The sequence below is a fragment of the Papio anubis genome, chromosome 5 (assembly GCF_008728515.1).
Source record: "Papio anubis isolate 15944 chromosome 5, Panubis1.0, whole genome shotgun sequence".
Classification (NCBI taxonomy): domain Eukaryota; kingdom Metazoa; phylum Chordata; class Mammalia; order Primates; family Cercopithecidae; genus Papio; species Papio anubis.
The window spans coordinates 171,492,324-171,511,140 of record NC_044980.1 but is presented as its reverse complement, the minus strand read 5'-3'; the positions used below and the strand labels follow the sequence as shown (position 1 = coordinate 171,511,140).

At 41.2% G+C, this 18,817-nt stretch overlaps 1 protein-coding gene across 10 annotated transcripts in view; it reads right to left on the bottom strand.

Moving 5' to 3' along the window:
• Positions 1-1,303: 1,303 nt before the first annotated feature.
• Positions 1,304-18,817, bottom strand: part of ZFP2 (ZFP2 zinc finger protein) — a 46,589-nt gene continuing 29,075 nt past the window's right edge. For 5 of the 10 annotated variants that reach the window (XM_031666677.1, XM_031666676.1, XM_017960210.3 and 2 more), the window contains 2 exons: positions 15,220-15,362; positions 1,304-3,491 (listed from right to left, as the gene is read on the bottom strand). In XM_031666677.1, coding sequence (XP_031522537.1) covers positions 2,029-3,491; positions 15,220-15,223 — 1,467 coding nt within the window. In that variant the 5' untranslated portion in view covers positions 15,224-15,362 and the 3' untranslated portion in view covers positions 1,304-2,028. Of the gene's footprint in view, positions 3,492-7,074; positions 7,152-7,837; positions 8,112-8,300; positions 10,914-15,219; positions 15,363-16,159; positions 16,181-18,182; positions 18,758-18,817 lie in introns of those variants that run through there. The other 5 variants (XM_021940053.2, XM_017960211.3, XM_017960212.2 and 2 more) reach the window with 5 other exon arrangements.

Genomic DNA, 18,817 nt, shown 5'->3' with positions numbered 1-18,817 from the left:
TTTTGAGACAGAGTCTTGCTCTGTTGCCCAGGCTGGAGTGTAATGGTGCGATCTCAGTTCACTGCAAGCTCCACCTCCTGGGTTCACACCATTCTCCTGCCTCAGCCTCCCAAGTAGCTGGAACGACAGGTGTATGCCCAGCTAATTTTTTTGCATTTTTAGTAGAGATGAGGTTTCAGCATGTTAGCCAGGATGGTCGTGATCTCCTGGCCTCGTGATCCGCCTGCCTTGGCCTCTCAAAGTGCTGGGATTACAGGCGTGAGCCACTGCAACTGGCCGACATAGTTCTATTTTTATCTTACTTTGCCCTCCATAGCATTTTACAGTTATTAAATATTCCTATCCCTGTGTTAAAACTATCTTTTTACCTTTGTGGCACCAACTTCTGATTTTTCTGTTTTTCTTTTTGCTGCTTTTTCCACTTAGCGTCTACTGCTTCTTCTTTTTACCACCTACCCCATCAATGACAGTCCTGCAAGTGTCTCGTCTATCACTTTCTGCTGGCTATCAGGACTCTTCCCTCGGATGTCCCACAGACTCATGGAAATGTACCCAAAGTGAACTCATCATTGCCCCACAAAATTGGGCAACTATAGGTGTTTTTAATTATGGCAACCTTATCTACCAAAGAAAGAACTCCAAGTCATCCTAGACTCTTCCTTCTCATTTAAGCAGCACATTTAGTCAGTTACCAAATTTCCTAAATTCTGCTTTGTGATTGCTTGTATTCTTCCTCTCCTATCATACTGACACTTTTTTAGTTTAACCCTTATAAACCAAAGAATATATCTTACTCATTTTGATTTTCTAATCATGTCTAACACATATTTAGGACTTGGTAAATGTGTGAAATAAACAAAGCTATCTTAACTACCATAACTATAGATCTATAAAATCTTCCTATATTGTTTTGAGTATGTTTTTGAGTTGCAACGTTATTTTTGTTTTGAGACAAAGTTCTTATTCTGTTGCCTAGGCTGGAGTGCAGAGACAATGTCTCACTATGTTGCCCAGGCTGGTCTTGAGCTCCTGAAATCAAACAATCATCCTGCCTCAGCCTCTCAAAGTGCTAGGATTACAGGCATGAGCCACCTTGTCCAGCCTCAACATTTTGTTAATAGGTCAGATGGCTATGTCTCTTAGTGTTCAGCCCCTCTGTCTTTTCTTTTCCACTTTGATAGCCAGAATATGACACAAAGATTTGTATGTGATTCCTTTGTACTTATAGGACTATGTTATTTTCTAAATGATCATTTAATGACAGTTTAAGAACTATTAATTGAGAACTCAAAACAGCATGCTATTGCATTAAGATTTGCATACTTATTCCATTAATTTATGGAAACCAGACTGTAGTTAGGGGACAAAGTAACAATGCAGGGGAAGATTAGGGGCATGGAAGGGTACTAGGAATTGGTAAAGCTAAATAATTTTGATCAAAAACATCCAAGGAAACCAGACTGTGGAACAAGAGCATCTAGACAGCATACAGACAGCGTAAGATTGTAAAAGAACAAAGATTTCCCAGCATTCATTATATTTATAGGGTTGTAACATTTTAGAGCTAACAGAGAACCTGCAAGATTTCTAACTCCAAAATCATTCATTTACCAAATAAAGAACCATAACCTGGTGGAAGTAGGTGACTTGTCCAAGGCAGTGGCAGATTAGGACTACATACCAGGTCTCTGGGCTGTCCAGTTAAACACGCTCACATTTTTCTCTCCAGTGTAAAGTCTCTGATGGCCAAAGGAGAATGTGCAGCATGATATAACAGAACTTATCTTCAGCATGAGTCTTCATTGTTTATATTAGCCACTTAAACCTTCTGATATAAAGTAAGTTATACCTTCTGAATCAAGATTTCTGTACTTTTAGATGAATTCTCTGCAGTGGTATTATCTGATATATTATACTTCAACTGGAAAATTCCCACAATCATCACATTTATTAGGTTTCTACATTATATGTCTTATATGATTATTACTGAAGAGTTGATCATGATGTAGGGGCCAGTGGAAACATTCCTCACGTATGAGTTCTCTGATGTCGAGTAAGGTTTGTACTCCGGCTGAAGGCTTTTCCGCATTCATTACACTGATAGGGTTTCTCTCCTGTATGAGTTCTCTGATGCACTGTAAGGGATGAATTCTTAATGAAGGCTTTTCCACACTGATCACATTCAAAGGGTTTCTCACCAGTATGAATTCTTTGATGTTCAATAAGGTAAGCACTCTGGCTGAATGCCTTTCCACATTCATTGCACTCATAAGGTTTCTCTCCAGTGTGAATAACCTGATGCACAGTAAGGGATGATCGTCCAGTGAAATGTTTTCCACATACCACACACTCATAAGGTTTCTCTCCAGTGTGAATTCTCCGATGTTGAGTTAGAGATGAATTCTTACTGAAAGCTTTTCCACACTGATTACATTCAAAAGGTTTTACTCCAGAATGAAGCCTCTGATGTTCTATAAGATATGTACTTTGGCTAAAGGATTTCCCGCATTTGTTACATTTGTAGGGTTTTTCTCCAGTGTGATTTCGCTGATGTAGGGTAAGAGTTGAGCTCTTACTAAAGGCTTTTCCACACTGACTACACTCATAGGGTTTTTCTCCAGTATGGCTTCTCTGATGGACAGTAAGATGCATGCTTTGACTGAAGGCTTTTCCACATTCATTACATTCATAGGGTTTTTCTCCTGTATGAGTTCTCTGATGGACTGTCAAATTCATGCTTTGGGTAAAAGCTTTCCCACATTCATTACATCTGTAGGGTTTCTCTCCAGTATGAATCCTTTCGTGTTGAATAAGAGACGAATTCTTATGGAAGGCTTTGCCACACTCTTTACACTGATACGGTTTCTCTCCAGTGTGAGTTCGCTGATGGACAGTAAGATTCATGCTCTGACTAAAGGCTTTCCCACATTCATTACATTTATAGGGTTTCTCTCCAGTATGAATTCTTTGATGGACATTAAGGGAGGAGTGTTCAATGAAGTGTTTCCCACATACATTACACTTAAAGGGTTTCTCCCCAGTATGAATCCTCTGGTGCTTAAGAAGGGATGAGCTCTGGCTGAAGGTTTTGCTGCACTGATTACATTCATAGATCTTCTTTCCTACCAACAATCTTTGAGTTTTAACTAACTCAGAATTTTGCGTGGCATCTTCTCCATGTGAATTACAGTTATGGGGCCTTTTTACCATAGGAATGCTTTGTTGTGTATCAATAATTGAATCCTGACTGGAACATCTTTCAAATTCATTACCTCCACATACTCTCCTCTCGGTGAAGGTTTTCTTAGGGGTAACTGCCACTTGGCTCAGATGACTATCCTGTTGTCCCTCTAACCATTTATTAGGTTCCCAGGTTTCCCCTACAGTAGAATGCCAGACACGTTCCCTTTCCATTAGTACCCCATGGCATAAATCTTCAGTAATATTGGGCTTCAGAGTTGGCGCTTTGGTTTCAAGTCTTGTCTCCCAGTCTGAAAAAAAAAAAAAAAAATTCAAGTGCACATTGGTTTCTATGCTGGGAGACTGGAAACTGCATAAGATGGGAATGAGAGAATTAAACTAGCTATCAAACTAAAATAACTGTTGAGCACATTTAAGAGCTTTCAAAGATGCACCCAAAATAAGGTAGAGAAATAGGAAGAGAGAGAAAGAACACTGAACTGGTCCAAAGATAACAGGGGAACTGAAAGCAGGGGATGGCAGATATACTGGGTAAGCAGAGAAAAGAGTGAGCCCTTTCAGGAGGGATGCACAGTGAAGGCACTGGCCACTGGAGTAGGTGCTACATAAAGAAGACGGAACGAAGGAAACAGATGCAGAAGAGCTGGGCTTGGGAAAGGCAGATCAGGAGACCCTGCACACTGTACCTGGTATTCCTAGCAGCAGTTTCTTTCCTCCTACAAGGCCACCTAGGAATCCTACACCAAATTAATCTTCCTAAAATGTCACAGTGTGACACAGTGTAAAGATTGCTGACCCAAAGTCAGACAAACTTGGATTCAAACCCTGGCTCTTAACATCATCTTAAGTAGTTACTTGTCTCACTGGGTCTGAGGGTCACAGATACAAAATGAGGATTAAGAAATATGGTCAAGGCTGGGCGCGGTGGCTCACGGCTGTAATCTCAGCACTTTGAGAGGCCAAGGCAGGCGGATCACTTGAGGTCAGGAGTTCAAGACCAGCCTGGCCAAAATGGTGGAATCCCATGTCTACTAAAAATACAATAATTAGCTGGGCATGGTGGCAGGTGCCTGTAGTCTTAGCTACTTGGGAGGCTGAGATGGGAGGGTTGCCTCAACCCAAGAGGTGGAGGTTGCAATGAGCTGAGGTAGTACCACCGCACTCCAGCCTGGGTGACAGAGTGAGACTGTCTCAAAAAAAAAAAAAAAAGGGGGAAAAAAAAAGAAATATGATACAGGAAGTAAATAAAATATGATAGGAAGTAAATAACAATCTATGTGGTATCGTTTGGATGTGTGTCCCCACCCAAATTTCATATTGAAATGTAATCCCCGGTGTTGGAGGCGGGGCCTTATGGGAGGTGATTGGATCATGGGAGTGGTTTCTTATGAAAGGTTCAGCACCATCCCCCTTGGTACTGTCCTCTCTATCATGAATGAGTTCTTGTGAGATCTGGTTATTTACAAGAGTGTAGCACCTCCCTCCTCACTCTTGCTCTTGCTTTTGCCATTTGATGTGCCTGCTTCCCCTCACCTACTGCCATGATTCTAAGCCTCCTGAGGCCTCCCCAGAAGCAGATGCTGGCACTATGCTTCTCGTACAGGAACTGTGAGCCAGTTAAGCCTTTTTTCTTATAAATTACCCAGTCTGAGGTATTTCTTCATAACAATGTGAGAACTGGCTAATACAGAAAATTGGTACTGGGAAGTGGAGAATTTCTATAAAGATACCTGAAAATGTGGAGGTGACTTTGGAATAACTGGGTAACAGACAAAGGTTGGAAGGGTTTGGAAGACCCAGAAGAAGACAGGAAGATAAGGGAGAGTTTGGAACATCTTAGAAACTGGTTAAATGGTTGTGACCAAAATGCCGATAGTGATAGGGACAGTGAAGTCTTGGTTAAGGTCTCAGATGGAAATGAGGAACTTACTGGGAATTGGAGGAAAGGTCACTTTTGCTGTGTCTTAGCAAAGAACTTGGCTGCACTGTGCCCCTGCCCTAGGGATTTGTGGAACTTTGAACTTGAAAGTGGTGATTTAGGGTATCCGGTAGACGAAATTTCTAAGCAGCAAAGCACACAAGAGGTGGGTTGGCTGCTAACAATCTATGCTCAGATGTGAGAACAAAGAAATGACTTAAAACTGGAACTGATATTTAAAAGGGAATAAGTGGAAAATTTGCAGCCTGGCCATGTGGTAGAAAAGAAAAGCCCATTTTCAGAGAAGGAATTCAGGCAGGCTACAGAAATTTACATGAGTAAAAAGGACCCAAGTACTAATAAGCCAAGACAATGGGGAAAAGACCTCAAAGGCATTTCAGAGAACTTCACAGCAGCCCCTCCCACCAGAGGCCTAGGATGACTGAATGGTTTCAGCGAGCCAAAATTGCGCCATCGCTCTCTAGCCTGGGTGACAAAAGCGAAACTACATCTCAAATAAATAAATAAATAAATAAATAAACAAACATATGAATAAATTACCTAGTCTCAGGTGTTTCTTTATAGCAATGTGAGGACAGACTAATACAGTATGTAAACTACCCTTTGGGAATATACTCCTCTGGAACATAAAGTACCAGAACATACATGAAACTTAAAGGGAGGATGACACAATCTAGAGGTTTCTTCCCCTTAAACTTTAAGCAGGCTGTAACTTATTCACAGGGGTAAGACAGTCCTAAAGGATCCTACTACTTCCTAAATATCCATTCCTTAAAGATGAGAACTGGTGGTAGGGACAGGCAAGGGCATCTGCTGAACTGTTTGAGAGGAGGCTGGAAAAGGACCTTGCAGCTACTCAGACTTCCATTTTCTTAGATCCTATTTCTTATCCCAGACAAAATAAGGGGTAGGGGGCTGGAACTGCAACCTGAGAATCAGCTTTTTGACTGCTGATCAAAGTCAACAGAGAGAGCTCAACACTGAACAAACAAACCAAAGGCCTATGGGCACAAGCTTTCCTGTGAAGCAAGAAATATGCATTAACCAGGCCTCTTTCTTCCAACCTGATCTGCTTATGTGAAAAGAGAGAAAAAGTGGAAAGTCCAGCAGTCCCCACCTCCAAAACCACCAAGTGACCCCAAACAGAGGACCTGTCAGACTCAGTATGAAAATACCAGCAGGTGCCCGGGCGCGGTGGCTCACGCCTGGAATCCCAGCACTTTGGGAGGCCAAGGCAGGCGGATCACGAGGTCAGGAGATTGAGACCATCCTGGCTAACACAGTGAAACCCCGTCTCTACTAAAAATACAAAAAATTAGCCAGGCATGGTGGCGCACACCTATAGTCCCAGCTACTAGGAGGCTGAGGCAGGAGAATGGTGTGAACCTGGGAGGCGGAGCTTGCAGTAAGTCGAGATGGTGCCACTGCACTCTAGCCTGGGTGACAGAGCAAGATCCTGTCTCAAAATATAAAAATAAAAATAAAAGCTAAAAAAATAGAAACTACCTACTGGGAGAAAATATTTGCAACATATGACCCACAAAAAACTAGAATGGAGACTTGGAAAATAACGCTTATGAAACACCAAGCCCACTAGAAAAATGGGCAAAAGACTTGAATAAGCACTTAAGAAAAGGAAACCTGAATGGTCTGCAAACATAAGCAAAGATGCCCAATCTCAACAGTAACCAAGGGAAAACCGATTAAAGCTGCAACAAGATACCATTACCACATTCGCCCAAGTAATAAAACGTAAAAATTCAAACTGACAGCTTCAGATTTTGGAAAGATGCAGTAATGGGAACTTCCACATACTCCTGGTGGAAATACAATCTGATTCAAGCATTTGAAAAATAGTTTAGTACAACCTAGAGCAAGCACATTGGCTGATTTAGCAAGTCTACTACTAGGTACATATACTTAGGTAACTCTACCTTGCAACAGTATGAGAATTCATGATTCTTCACGTAGCATTGTGTACAACAGCAAAAATTGGAAACAACACAAATGCCTGTCATCAAAAAATAGACAACAAGATTGTCAAGTGTTTATACAATGGAATAACTGACAACAGCGAATATTAATAAACTAAAGCTACACATATTAATATGAATGAATAAGCAAAGGCACATAATATATATATATGTGTGTGTGTGTGTGTATATATATATATATAAAAGATTCAATTTAAAGTTTTAAAACAGACCAAAACCAAATATATTGTTTGCAGATTCAATGATAAATGGCAATACTATAAGGAGAGGGAAAGGAAGTATCACAAAAGTTAGAATAATGGTTATATTTTGGATAGAGAGAAGTAAAAGGATGTGAATGAGGAGATGCACACCAAGCATTTCCATGGCACTAGCAATGTTCTGTTTCTTCACCTGGGCTCTGGTAACTGGATATCTGCTTTATTATTATTACTATGTATTATTATTGTTGTTGTTATTATTATTTTGAGATGGAGTTTTGCTCTTGTCACCCAGGCTGGAGTGCAATGGCTCTATCTTGGCTCACTGCAACCTCCGCCTCCTGGGTTCCGGTGATTCTCCTGCCTCAGCCTCCCAAGTAGCTGGGACTACAGGGACTACAGGCATGCACCACCATGCCTAATTGTGTCTTTTTAGGAGAGATGGGGTTTCACCATGTTGGCCAGGCTGATCTTGAACTCCTGACCTCAGGTGATCCACCCACCTTGGCCTCCCAAAGTGCTGGGATTACAGGTGCGAATCCCTGTGCCTGGCCTGCTTTCTTTTTTCTTCATTTGTCTTTATCGTTATTAACTAAAAAGAGAAGCAGAGAAACAGAAGGGTACAGTGGTTACGATAATGCTAAGATGAAACTTTGGACTTCTGAGTTAATGAACTCAAAATGAACTCTGGAGCTCCGCCACTATTAGCTGTGTGACTTTGGGCAGGTTTTTTTTTTTTTTGAGAGTCTTGCTCTGTTGCCCAGACTGGAGGGCAGTTGCATGATCTTGGCTCACCGCAAGCTCTGCTTCCCAGGTTCACGCCCTTCTCCTGCCTCAGCCTCCCGAGTAGCTGGGACTATAGGCACCCGCCACCATGCCGGCTAATTTTTTGTATTTTTAGTAGAGACGGGGTTTCACCGTGTTAGCCAAGATGGTCTTGAGCTCCTGACCTCATGACCCGCCCACCTTGGCCTCCCAAAGTGCTGGGATTACAGGCGCGAGCCACCGCACCTTGGGCAGGTTTCTTAACCTCTCTGTGCTCTATTGTCCAAATCTGTTAAATGGTACCTATCTTATAGTGCTGATATAAGAACAAAAGTTAGTTGATATTTATAAAGGGCTTAGAAGAGTATTTGAACAGTACAGATTTTACACATTCTTCTGTGTATTTCAAAAATCAAATTAGAAAAATAGCAAAGTATTTGCTATTCTGGAAAATATTAATCATTTTAAGTTCAAACATATTTTTGTACTACAGAAAACTTAATAGTAGGATTCAGTATACCTTCATGGAATTTAGACTTAAAAGTTCTGAGGAGTTGATGCTTATGAAAAAAAAAAAAAGATTAGCTACAAATTTTTTAAAAACTGGCAGAAGAGATTTTCTCAGGAACACAGGATGCTGAAAGACAATGGGGCCATGCCTGCGAGAACCGAGGGCAGACTGACGTGACTCAAGAACTCCACATGGTCAGCACTCCATACCTGTGCAGAGAAATGCAAAACACAGTCTTAAATAGGAAAGACTCAGTAACAACGGTACTCCTGAACCATTTTTGCTGTTATTTAGATATTCAATTTGAACAAAAAATAAACATGAGTGAGGAAGTTAGTTTGAGTATATAAAAACTGGCAGTGAAATGCTGAATCCACTTCAAGGATGAACCTTGAAGACATGCTAAGTGAAATAAGCCAGTCACAAAAAGACAAATATTGCATGATTCCACTTATGTGAGGTATCCAGAGTAGTCAAATTCATAGAGGCAGAAAGCAGAGGTTACCAGGGGCTGGAGGAAGTGGGGAATGGGATGCTACTGCTTAAAGGGTATACAGATTTTCATTAGGAAAGATGAAAAAGTTCTGGAGATGGATAGTGGTGCTGGTTCCACAACAATGTGAATGTATTTAAATGCCTCCAAAAAATTATACACTAAAAATGGCTAAAATGGCAAATCTTATGTTACGTATGTGGTACACACACACACAAACACAAAACATTACAATTTAAAAAAAAGACACCTAAAGAATTACATTTCAACTATTTGGGAAATCCTTATGTCTGAAAATTAAGCAGTGAATTTGTAAATTCTGACAGGTCAAAGAAGAAATCACAATGGAATGAGATAATATTTTATGTGTTATAGCCAAAGCAATGCTTAGAGGAAATTATATAGCTTTAAATGTTTTTACAGTAGATAAGAATGGCCCATAATCTGTGACCTTTGTTTCCACCTTAAGAAGTTAGACAAAGAAGATCAAATTAAAACCCAAGTGGCGGATCCTCTTCCTGATAAGGTGGAGTAGGCCTGTTCCACCATGTCTCTTTCACTGATAAACCTGAACAGAAAGCATGAAGCAATTATCTGAGGGCCCTGAAAAGTAAACAGTAGCAGGTGAACTGGGGAGGAAGACCAAAATCCAAAGTACCACTGAACCAGTGGTGAGCTTACCTTTTTTTCCTCAGCTGTCTTCTGTATTAAACTTATACAGCAATCTGAAAACAGGCACTGAGGCAGGAGAAGGCAGAGGAGGTTCTCCAGGAAAAGCTCTAAGGCCGGTTCATGGAGCAGGAAAAGGACTTCTAAGGTTTAGAGACAGCAGGGGGAATTGCCTATTTTCTTCCCTTTCTTTGTTCTGTTGCACCCCAGCACCTAAGCAATCCTCTGGTGGCTGCTGCAACAGCAGTGCCACTGCAAGCTGACAGGAGCCCAAAACCATGAGGAGAGGGTCCTTCTTCCCCAAGCAAGGGAGCTGTGGTCCCAAGAAGGGTAGTGAGAAGCCCCGCTTCATCTTCTCTTTGTCTTCCTGCTGCTTGGCTCTGCATAAGGACAGTCACTGGAAGTCAGAGCAAAGTGGGGCAACTACAGGCCCCTGCATTGTAGCCAGAAGAGTAAAAAGGAGAGCCACAGGGAACCTGAAACTACTGCGGACATAGACAGGGAAGAATTTGGGAAAATCACCCTGGAAGTTATTTAAGAACTCCTGGGCTCACCTGTGAGATACGTATGCCTGAATCTCACCCCCTAAGCAGCATACATGGACTCTGAGAATAAGAGGGTCTGCTGCTTAAATTCCATATTGGCCACAGAGTGACACACATGTGAGCAAGATTCAAGCAACAATGTGAAGTCTCTGACAACTAAACTGACATAGAAACCACAACCCACAGAAAGCTGTTTGGACTTGGTATTCTGAGCTCAACCAGGTTGACTGCTTGCTAAAACAAAAATATCAACATTTTCTTTTGGATTTCAAGAAGTCATAGAGTTTTATAACATTACATCCTAAATGCCCATGATGCCTTTTGAAGTCACTGAGAATATAAAGACCCAGGAACATTTCAACTTACATGGGAAAAGATAACCAACAGACATCAAGTGAGATGATACCATGATCTTACAAGGACTTTAAAGCAGCTGCCTTACTTGTTCCAACAAGTTGAGTGAACACACTCTAAAGAAATGAGCATATAAAAAAGAACTAAGTGGAAATTCTGGAAGTGAAAAATATACAGGTTTTTTTTTGTTTTTTTTTTTTTTTTGAGACGAAGTCTCAAACTGTTGCCCAAGCTGCTGGAGTGCATTGGTGCAATCTCAGCTCACAGCAACCTCCACCTCCCGGGTTCAAGCGATTCTCCTACCTCAGCCTCCCCAGTAGCTGGGACTACAGGTGTGCACCACCATGCCCAGCTAATTTTTGTATTTTTAGTAAAGACAGGGTTTCACTCTGTTGGTCAGGCTGGTCTTGATATCCCAACCTAATGACCCACCAGCCTCAGCCTCCCAAAGTGCTGGGATTACAGGCGTGAGCCACTGCGCCCGACCCTACAGTATTTTTAATATATAAACATTTATTTATTGATACGGAAAATAGAAATCTTGCTAAATAGGTTCAACAGCAGAAGGGTGAAAACAGGAAATAACTTGAAGACAGATTAAAAGAAATTATTCAATCTGAACAACACAGAAAAGATCCGAGAAAAAATACAGATGAAGAGCACCTCAGGGATGTATGGGGCAACAAAAGATCTAATATTTGTCTCACTGGAGTCCCACAGAAGGAGAAAATGTTTGGTGCTGAAAAAGTATTTGAAGAAATCATGGCTAAAAACTTATATTTGACAAAAGACTTCAACCTATAGGTACAGGGTCAACCCAAAGAAATCCATGCCCAGATGCATCAAAATCAATTTTTTTTTTTTTTTTTTGAGATAGAGTCCACTCTGTCGCCCAGGCTGAAGTGCAGTGGTACAACCTTGGCTCACTGCAACCTTCACCTCCTGGGTTCAAGTGATTCCCGTGCTTCAGCCTCCCAAGTAGCTGGGACTACAGGCATACACTACCACACCCAAGTAGTTCTGTATTTTTCTCAGAGAAAGGGTTTCGCTGTGTTCTACCCAGGCCGGTCTCAAACTCCTGGCCTCAAGTGATCCGCCTGCCTTCACCTCCCAAAGTGCTGAGATTACAGGCGTGAACCACCATGCCCAGCCATAAATAAATTCTAAAAATGGAAGTACAAAACAATCTTGACAGCAACCAAGGAAAATTGATACACTACTTGGTGGTGGGGCAAAAATATGAATAACTGAATTTCTCATCAGAAACCATGGATGCCAGAAGGAAGCGGACTAATTATTTCAAAGTGCTGAAAGAAAATAACCACAAACCTAGAGTTCTATATTAGCAAAAATCTTTCAGGAATGAAGGTGAAATAGAGACATTCTCATATGGAAGAAAACTAAGAGAATTTGTCACCAGCAGACCCACCCTGTTAAGTCATTGTAATATCAGAGCCAGAACTCTTAATGTTTTTAAACAATGCTGGTTGCTTCGACATCAAGAGTATAACTAGGACGAAGGAGGATCTATCCAGGAAATAAAGAATGGTTCACTGTTAAGAATCTATTACTATCATATTAATAGGTCATAGGTCATATGATCAACCTGCTGGATGCTCTAAAGCATTCTTAATTTGTATCTTCATGAACTATCTGATTCAAAACAAAAGGCTGAAGTATTGCACCAAGAATAAAAATAAAACCCTAGAAGAATTTCTCTCATGAATAGAAACCAAGAAAAGGTGCTACTTATTGGTTTACTAATTATTTAGTCATATTTCAAAAGTGTGACCAATATGGCAACTGAGATGTGGAAATTCTGGGAATTTTCCCAAATATGAGATAACTTCATTCACCGGCAAAATGAAAAATGTTAGTGGGTTTTTACTCAGATCCCGATAGGCGTTGTGGGCTTGGTTAGGGTGGCTTTACTCAGAACTGATGAAGTGCTGTGGGCTTGGTTAGGGTGGCTTTACTCAGAACTGATGAAGTGCTGTGGGCTTGGTTAGGGTGGCTTTACTCAGAACTGATGAAGTATTGTGGGCTTGGAACCTGAGCATTATAGGTCAGAAACTAGCTCTTCCAGGATTAAACAATGTTTCAGATCCTTGACATTTTACTATCTCACTGATACAGCACATAGCATTATGCTTGGATGTAATAAAGATCCAGTGATTATTAGCTGTTATCATTACCATTATTAATATTTTACATTAAGCAACATACAGTTCTCTCTGCCTTTCCTTTTTGCCTAAACAAGACTTTTGAGTAATAATACTAGAAATACTCAATACTCCCTTAATGGCTTGGAATGTTTTATCTGCCTTCCCTCATTAACTTATAGGATTTATATAACTTTGATACTCATCAAGACACGAACAAGCGTCTCCAGACCGAGGTGTCTGGTCTGTCACAGACCCCTTAGTACATATGGCTGGCAAAAGCCATAGCAGAGGCTGGGAGCTTGCACAGTATTGGTGTGTGGGATGTGACTGGGCAGCAAGCAGGTCCCATGCTTCCTGAAAAGGGCAAGTTGATTTATTTCTTTTCTCCTTTTATATTTCTTCCATCCTCTGGGTAACAGTTAAGCTACTCCTAACACCCAACTAGACTATTTCTATACCCATCTGTCTGGATTTTCTATTTAAACTCTTGCTACCCTACAATGCATTCTCTCCATATAGCAGTCAAACTGATTTTTTGAACATGATAAATCATTCATTCAATAAATACTTATCAAGCCCCAGGTACTGTTCTAGGTGCTCAGGATATAGCAATAAACAGAAAAAATGTCTGCCCTTATGAAACATATTTTAGCAAGAGAAAGGAAGATAGTAAGAAAATCCTTAGTATTTTAAGTGGTATACCTTATAGAAAAACAATAAAAGCATTTAAATGGATATAGGGAACATGATGGGTGAGAGGAAAGGTCTGCAATTTTAAACTGGGTCATAAGGAAAGGCCTCACTGAAAAGGTGACATTTAAACCAAGACTTCAGGGGACTAAGAGAGGAAGTCATAGGACTATCTAAGGGAGAGCTTCCCAGACAGGGTAACAGCCAGTGCTGAGGACCTGCGGCAGCAGTGGGCCTGTCTTATTTAAGGAAGAATGACCTTTTTGAATACTTCTACACTCATTATAGTATTTTAGATCAGTTTTCCCAGTAATGGAAGCAAAGATATGTGTACATGTTAAACATCAGTGAGGTTCATGTGAGCATGCAGGTAGAGACTCTAACTATATAAATTCTCTGTGTGTTTCTATACATGTATACACATGTGTTTACATGGACACACATACATATACACAGAGTAGTAGTTACCCAGTACACCTCTGAAATGTTGCCCAGGCTGGAGTGCAGTGGTGTGATCTCGGCTTACCGCAACCTCCGCCTCCTGGGTTCAAGTGATTCTTGTGCCTCAGCCTCCCAAGTAGCCAGAATTATAGATGTGTGCTACCATGCCTGGCAAATTTTTGTATTTTTAGTAGAGACGGGGTTTCACCATGTTAGCCAGACCGGTCTCGAACTCTTGACCTCAAGAGATCTGCCTGCCTCAGCCTCCCAAAGTGCTGGGATTACAGGTGTGAGCCACCACATCCGGCTGAAATTTTTTTTTTTTTTTTTGAGATGGAGTCTCACTCTGTCACCAGGCTCGAGTGCAATGGCACGATCTGGGCTCACTGCAACCTCTACCTCCTAGGTTCAAGCAATTCTCTGCCTCAGCCTCCCAAGTAGCTGGGACTACAGGTGCACAACACCACACCCGGCTAATTTTTTGCATTTCAGTAGAGGTGGGGTTTCACCATGTTGGTCAGGATGGTCTTGATCTTCTGACCTCATGATCCGCCCATCTGGGCCTCCCAAAGTGCTGAAATTACAGGCGTGAGCCACCACACCTACCCACATTTTTCAAAATCATGTGTGAAACACAGACAGCAGGCTTCCATGTTTAGGGATGGTTAGGGTGGCTTCCCAGAGAGCTAAAAAGATTCTAGAATCCCCAACTGTATTTTTACACATAATCTTTGATAGTAGGTTTCTAATACTTTATGCATGTTCTTAATTTTTGTTTCATTCATAACCGAACATCATTACATGATTTAAATCTAACTACCACTAATGAGAGGCTAAAAGTCACTGCTTTCCACATTACTAATAATTTCTATCTTTTCTCAACATTAGCTAGTTTACAATGATAATACTGGCACCAGGGACAGCACTTCTGGATTTGAAATTTCTATTCATCTTTTGTAAAACAGGAGCAAAAATCTAACAGAGCTTTCAACTGGACAAAACTTTAGTACAAAAAGAAGAAATTATGCTGAAAAGAAAATTAGGCCAGGATACAGAAGTTTCTAGTTTTACTAAATATAGTAGGAAATAAGAATTCACAGCAGGGCAAGGGAAGAAAGCAAGAATTACCATTAAACTCTTTACCATTAAAGTAAAAAACCAACAAAACAAAAGATATGTGTTCAAATTCTGACATGCTATTTCACCTTTCAGAGCCAATTTCTTCCACCATAAGACGAGTAACAGTACTTACCCATAGACGTTTTGTGTCAAGCGAGTGAGACGCTGGCTGCGGAAGAGCTGGGCATAGCACTCAGTCAATACTTTCTCCTCTTGACTTGGACAGGATGAGAGGACTAAATGGCAGATTAATCTGGCAGCAATATCCAAGAAAATCTGGAAAGAACAAGATCTGGAGTTTGCAAATCATTGCGTTCTACAGGCTCCTTTCCATTCAACTTTTGCCTCTCTTTAGTTTCTCCCACTGCAGTGGACACCTGTCTGCTCTTTTAGATACACTCAAGTCTTTTTCTTGTTAAACCACAGGCTTCTTCTGAGTTCTTATTCTTTCTTTCTTTTCCTTTGAAGCTGACCTTGTTGAAACGACAGTCTGTACTTAAAAGTCTTCACTTGCTTGCTTCTCCTTCACTTTTCTGCTCACAGCATATTTCTCTCAGCACTAAATGGGCTCTTCCCTGGGTCCCAGGCCACCCCCTCATCACCAAGTCCAACAGGCATTTTCATTTCCTACTTGGCACTGTCATACTCTACCTTGGCTCTCCTCTTTCCCTTTGACCCTGTTCTCTCCTCCTCCTTGGACCCCTCACCTTTGCCAGAGCACCCTTGGGCCCCCTCAATATGTTACTGTACTGAGGGCTCCATCTTTGCTGTTTTGCCCTGCCCACTCATTCGCTCATCCCAATAATTATCCAATCTGTATTGATATGAATTTCACAAATTCAAATTTGTATTTTCATGAGATTTATGAAAATTCTACTTGATGTCATTCAATATTCACTCAACAAATATTTAACTACTTAGATTTATGAAAATTCTACTTGATGTCATTCAATATTCACTCAACCAATATTTAACTACTTAAATATTGGTTTAAGTAGTTAAACCAATGTAGGCAATGTCGTAGGCAGGGAATATAAAGAAAAACATGTTCAATAACAATTTGGTGAACCTACACACTAGGTATTGCTCTGTTGCCCAGGCTGGAGTGCAGTGGCATGATCTCGGCTTAATGCAACCTCCGCCTCCTGAGTTCAAGTGATTCTCCGTGCCTCAGCCTCCTGAGTAGCTGGGATTACAGGTGCACGCCACCATGCCCGGCTAAAAAGGCAGACATTCAAAATGATGAGTAAAATACAGTGTGACATGCAATAAAAAAAAAAAAATGGGCCAGGTGCGGTGTGGCTCACGCTGTTGTGGGAAGTCAGGGATCCCAAACAGAGGGACCTGCAGAAGCCATGACAGAAGAACATAAATTGTGAAGATTTCATGGACATTTATTAGTTCCCCAAATTAATACTTTTATAATTCCTTACACCTGTCTTTACTGCAATCTCTAAACATAAATTGTAAAGATTTCATGGACATTTATCACTTCCCCAATCAATACTCTTATCATTTCCTATGCCTGTCTTTATTTTAATCTCTTAATCCTGTCATCTTTGTAAGCTGAGGATGTATGTCACCTCAGGACCCTGTGATGATTGCGTTAATTGCACAAATTGTTTGTGAAGTATGTGTGTTTGAACAATATGATATCTGGGCACCTTGAAAAAAAAACAGGATAACAGCCATGTTCAGGGAACAAGGGAGATAACCATTAGGTCTGACTGCCTGGGAGCCAGGCAGGACAGAGTCATGTTTCTCTTATTGCCGAAAACAGGTAAGAGAAATATTGCTGAATTCTTTCCCCAGTAAGGAATATTAATAATTAACAGCCCTGGGAAAAGAATGCATTCCCAGGGGGAGGCCTCTGAAATGGCCGCTCTGGGAGTGTCTGCCTTAGGCAGATGTAGATAGGGATGAAACATGCCCTAGTCTCCTGCAGTGCCCCCAGGCTTCCTACGATTAGGAAATTCCAGCCTGGCGATTTCTAGTCAGACCGGTTCTCTGCTCTTGAACCCTGTTTCCTGTTAAGATGTTTATCAATGACAATGCGTGCACAGTGGGACATGAAACTTCATCAGCAATTCTAGTTTCATCCTGGCCTTGTGACCTTGCCCTGGCATTTGCCTTGTGATATTTTATTGCCTTTGAAGCATGTGATCTCTGTGACCCACACCCTATTCGTACACTCCCTCCCCTTTGAAAATCGCTAATAAAAACTTGCTGGTTTTGCGGCTCAGGGGGCATCACAGAACCTGCCAACATGTGAGGTCACTCCCGGACACCTGGCTTTAAAATTTCTCACTTTTGTACTCTTTCCCTTTATTTCTCAGACCGGCCGACACTTAGGCAAAATAGAAAAGAACCTATGTTGAAATATTGGGGGCTGGTTTCCCTGCTATCATGCCTATAATCCTAGCACTTTTGGAGGCTGAGGCGGGCAGACTGCCTGAGCTCAGACCAGCCTGGACAACACAGTGAAACCCTGCTCTACTAAAATGCAAAAAATTAGCCAGGTGTGGCAGTGTGCACCTGTAGTTCCAGCTACTCAGGAGGTTGAGGCAGGAGATTTGCTTGAACCCGGGAGGTGGAGGTTGCAGTGAGCCAAGATTGTGCCACTGCACTCCAGCCTGACTGCATCTTCCAAAAAAAAAAAAAAAAGTGAAAACCTTTAGGTTCTAACCTGGTGGGGAAGCACGAAGAGGGTAAAGAAGTGGGAGATGAAAACACAGTATCAAAACATATGTGTTTGCTTCTGCTGCTTCCAGAAAACCCACCAGAATGACAATAAGCGATGAAAATGGCATAAATAAAATAATCTAGGGAACACGGAAAAAACTGCTGCACATACATACCAGAGAACCAGAAACAAGAAAAACGAAATATTCTCAAACAGATGAGTGAAGTTAGTGCATGCATTAGAAAGACTGCCATTTAAGAAGAACACTGAGAGAATGAGAAAGTGGCTCACAGAAATTTAAAAAATGATAGTACAAACAGATCTTTTTACAGAAGGACTGAAAGATAAGGTTTACAGAAATCTTTGTATCTCTTAGCACTCTCCCCTTCAAACAATGCCACGCAATCTCCTACCTCAGGGCCTTCGCACCTGCTGTTCCCTAGGTCCTCAAAATGTTGTCCTACATGGCCCATCACTTTCAGTATTGTTCAAAAGTCACATTAAAGGAGAGGCCCTTCCTGACCAACCTGTAAAATCACACTCCAGTTAACTAATGTAGTTTCCTTATGCTGCTTTATTTTTCCACACCACACCTATCACTGTGTTATATTCATTTCCTCCCTTCCTGCCTCCTTTCCTTTCCCTTCTGTCCCTCCCTCCCTTCCTTCTTCCTTTATTAGTTTATTGTCTCCTCTATGAGCATATAAGCTCTTCAAAAACACTTTGCCTGCTGTGCTTATTGCTGTAGTCCCAGTGCTAAGAATAGTACTCAATAGATACATGAATACATAGGTTATTTACATAAGGACAAATACAAATATCAATAGTAAGAAAATCCATAGAAATCTGTAATAAAAGTAACACTACCTTTCATTTTATAATAAAGACATTATCATTCAACACAAAATAGTATCTAAAGCAGTACAATATGTAGCAAGGTCATAAAAAATGGATATATTTGGCCGGGCACAGTGGCTCACACCTGTAATCCCAGCACTTTGGGAGGCCGAGGCAGGCGGATCACAAGGTCAGGAGATTGAGACCATCC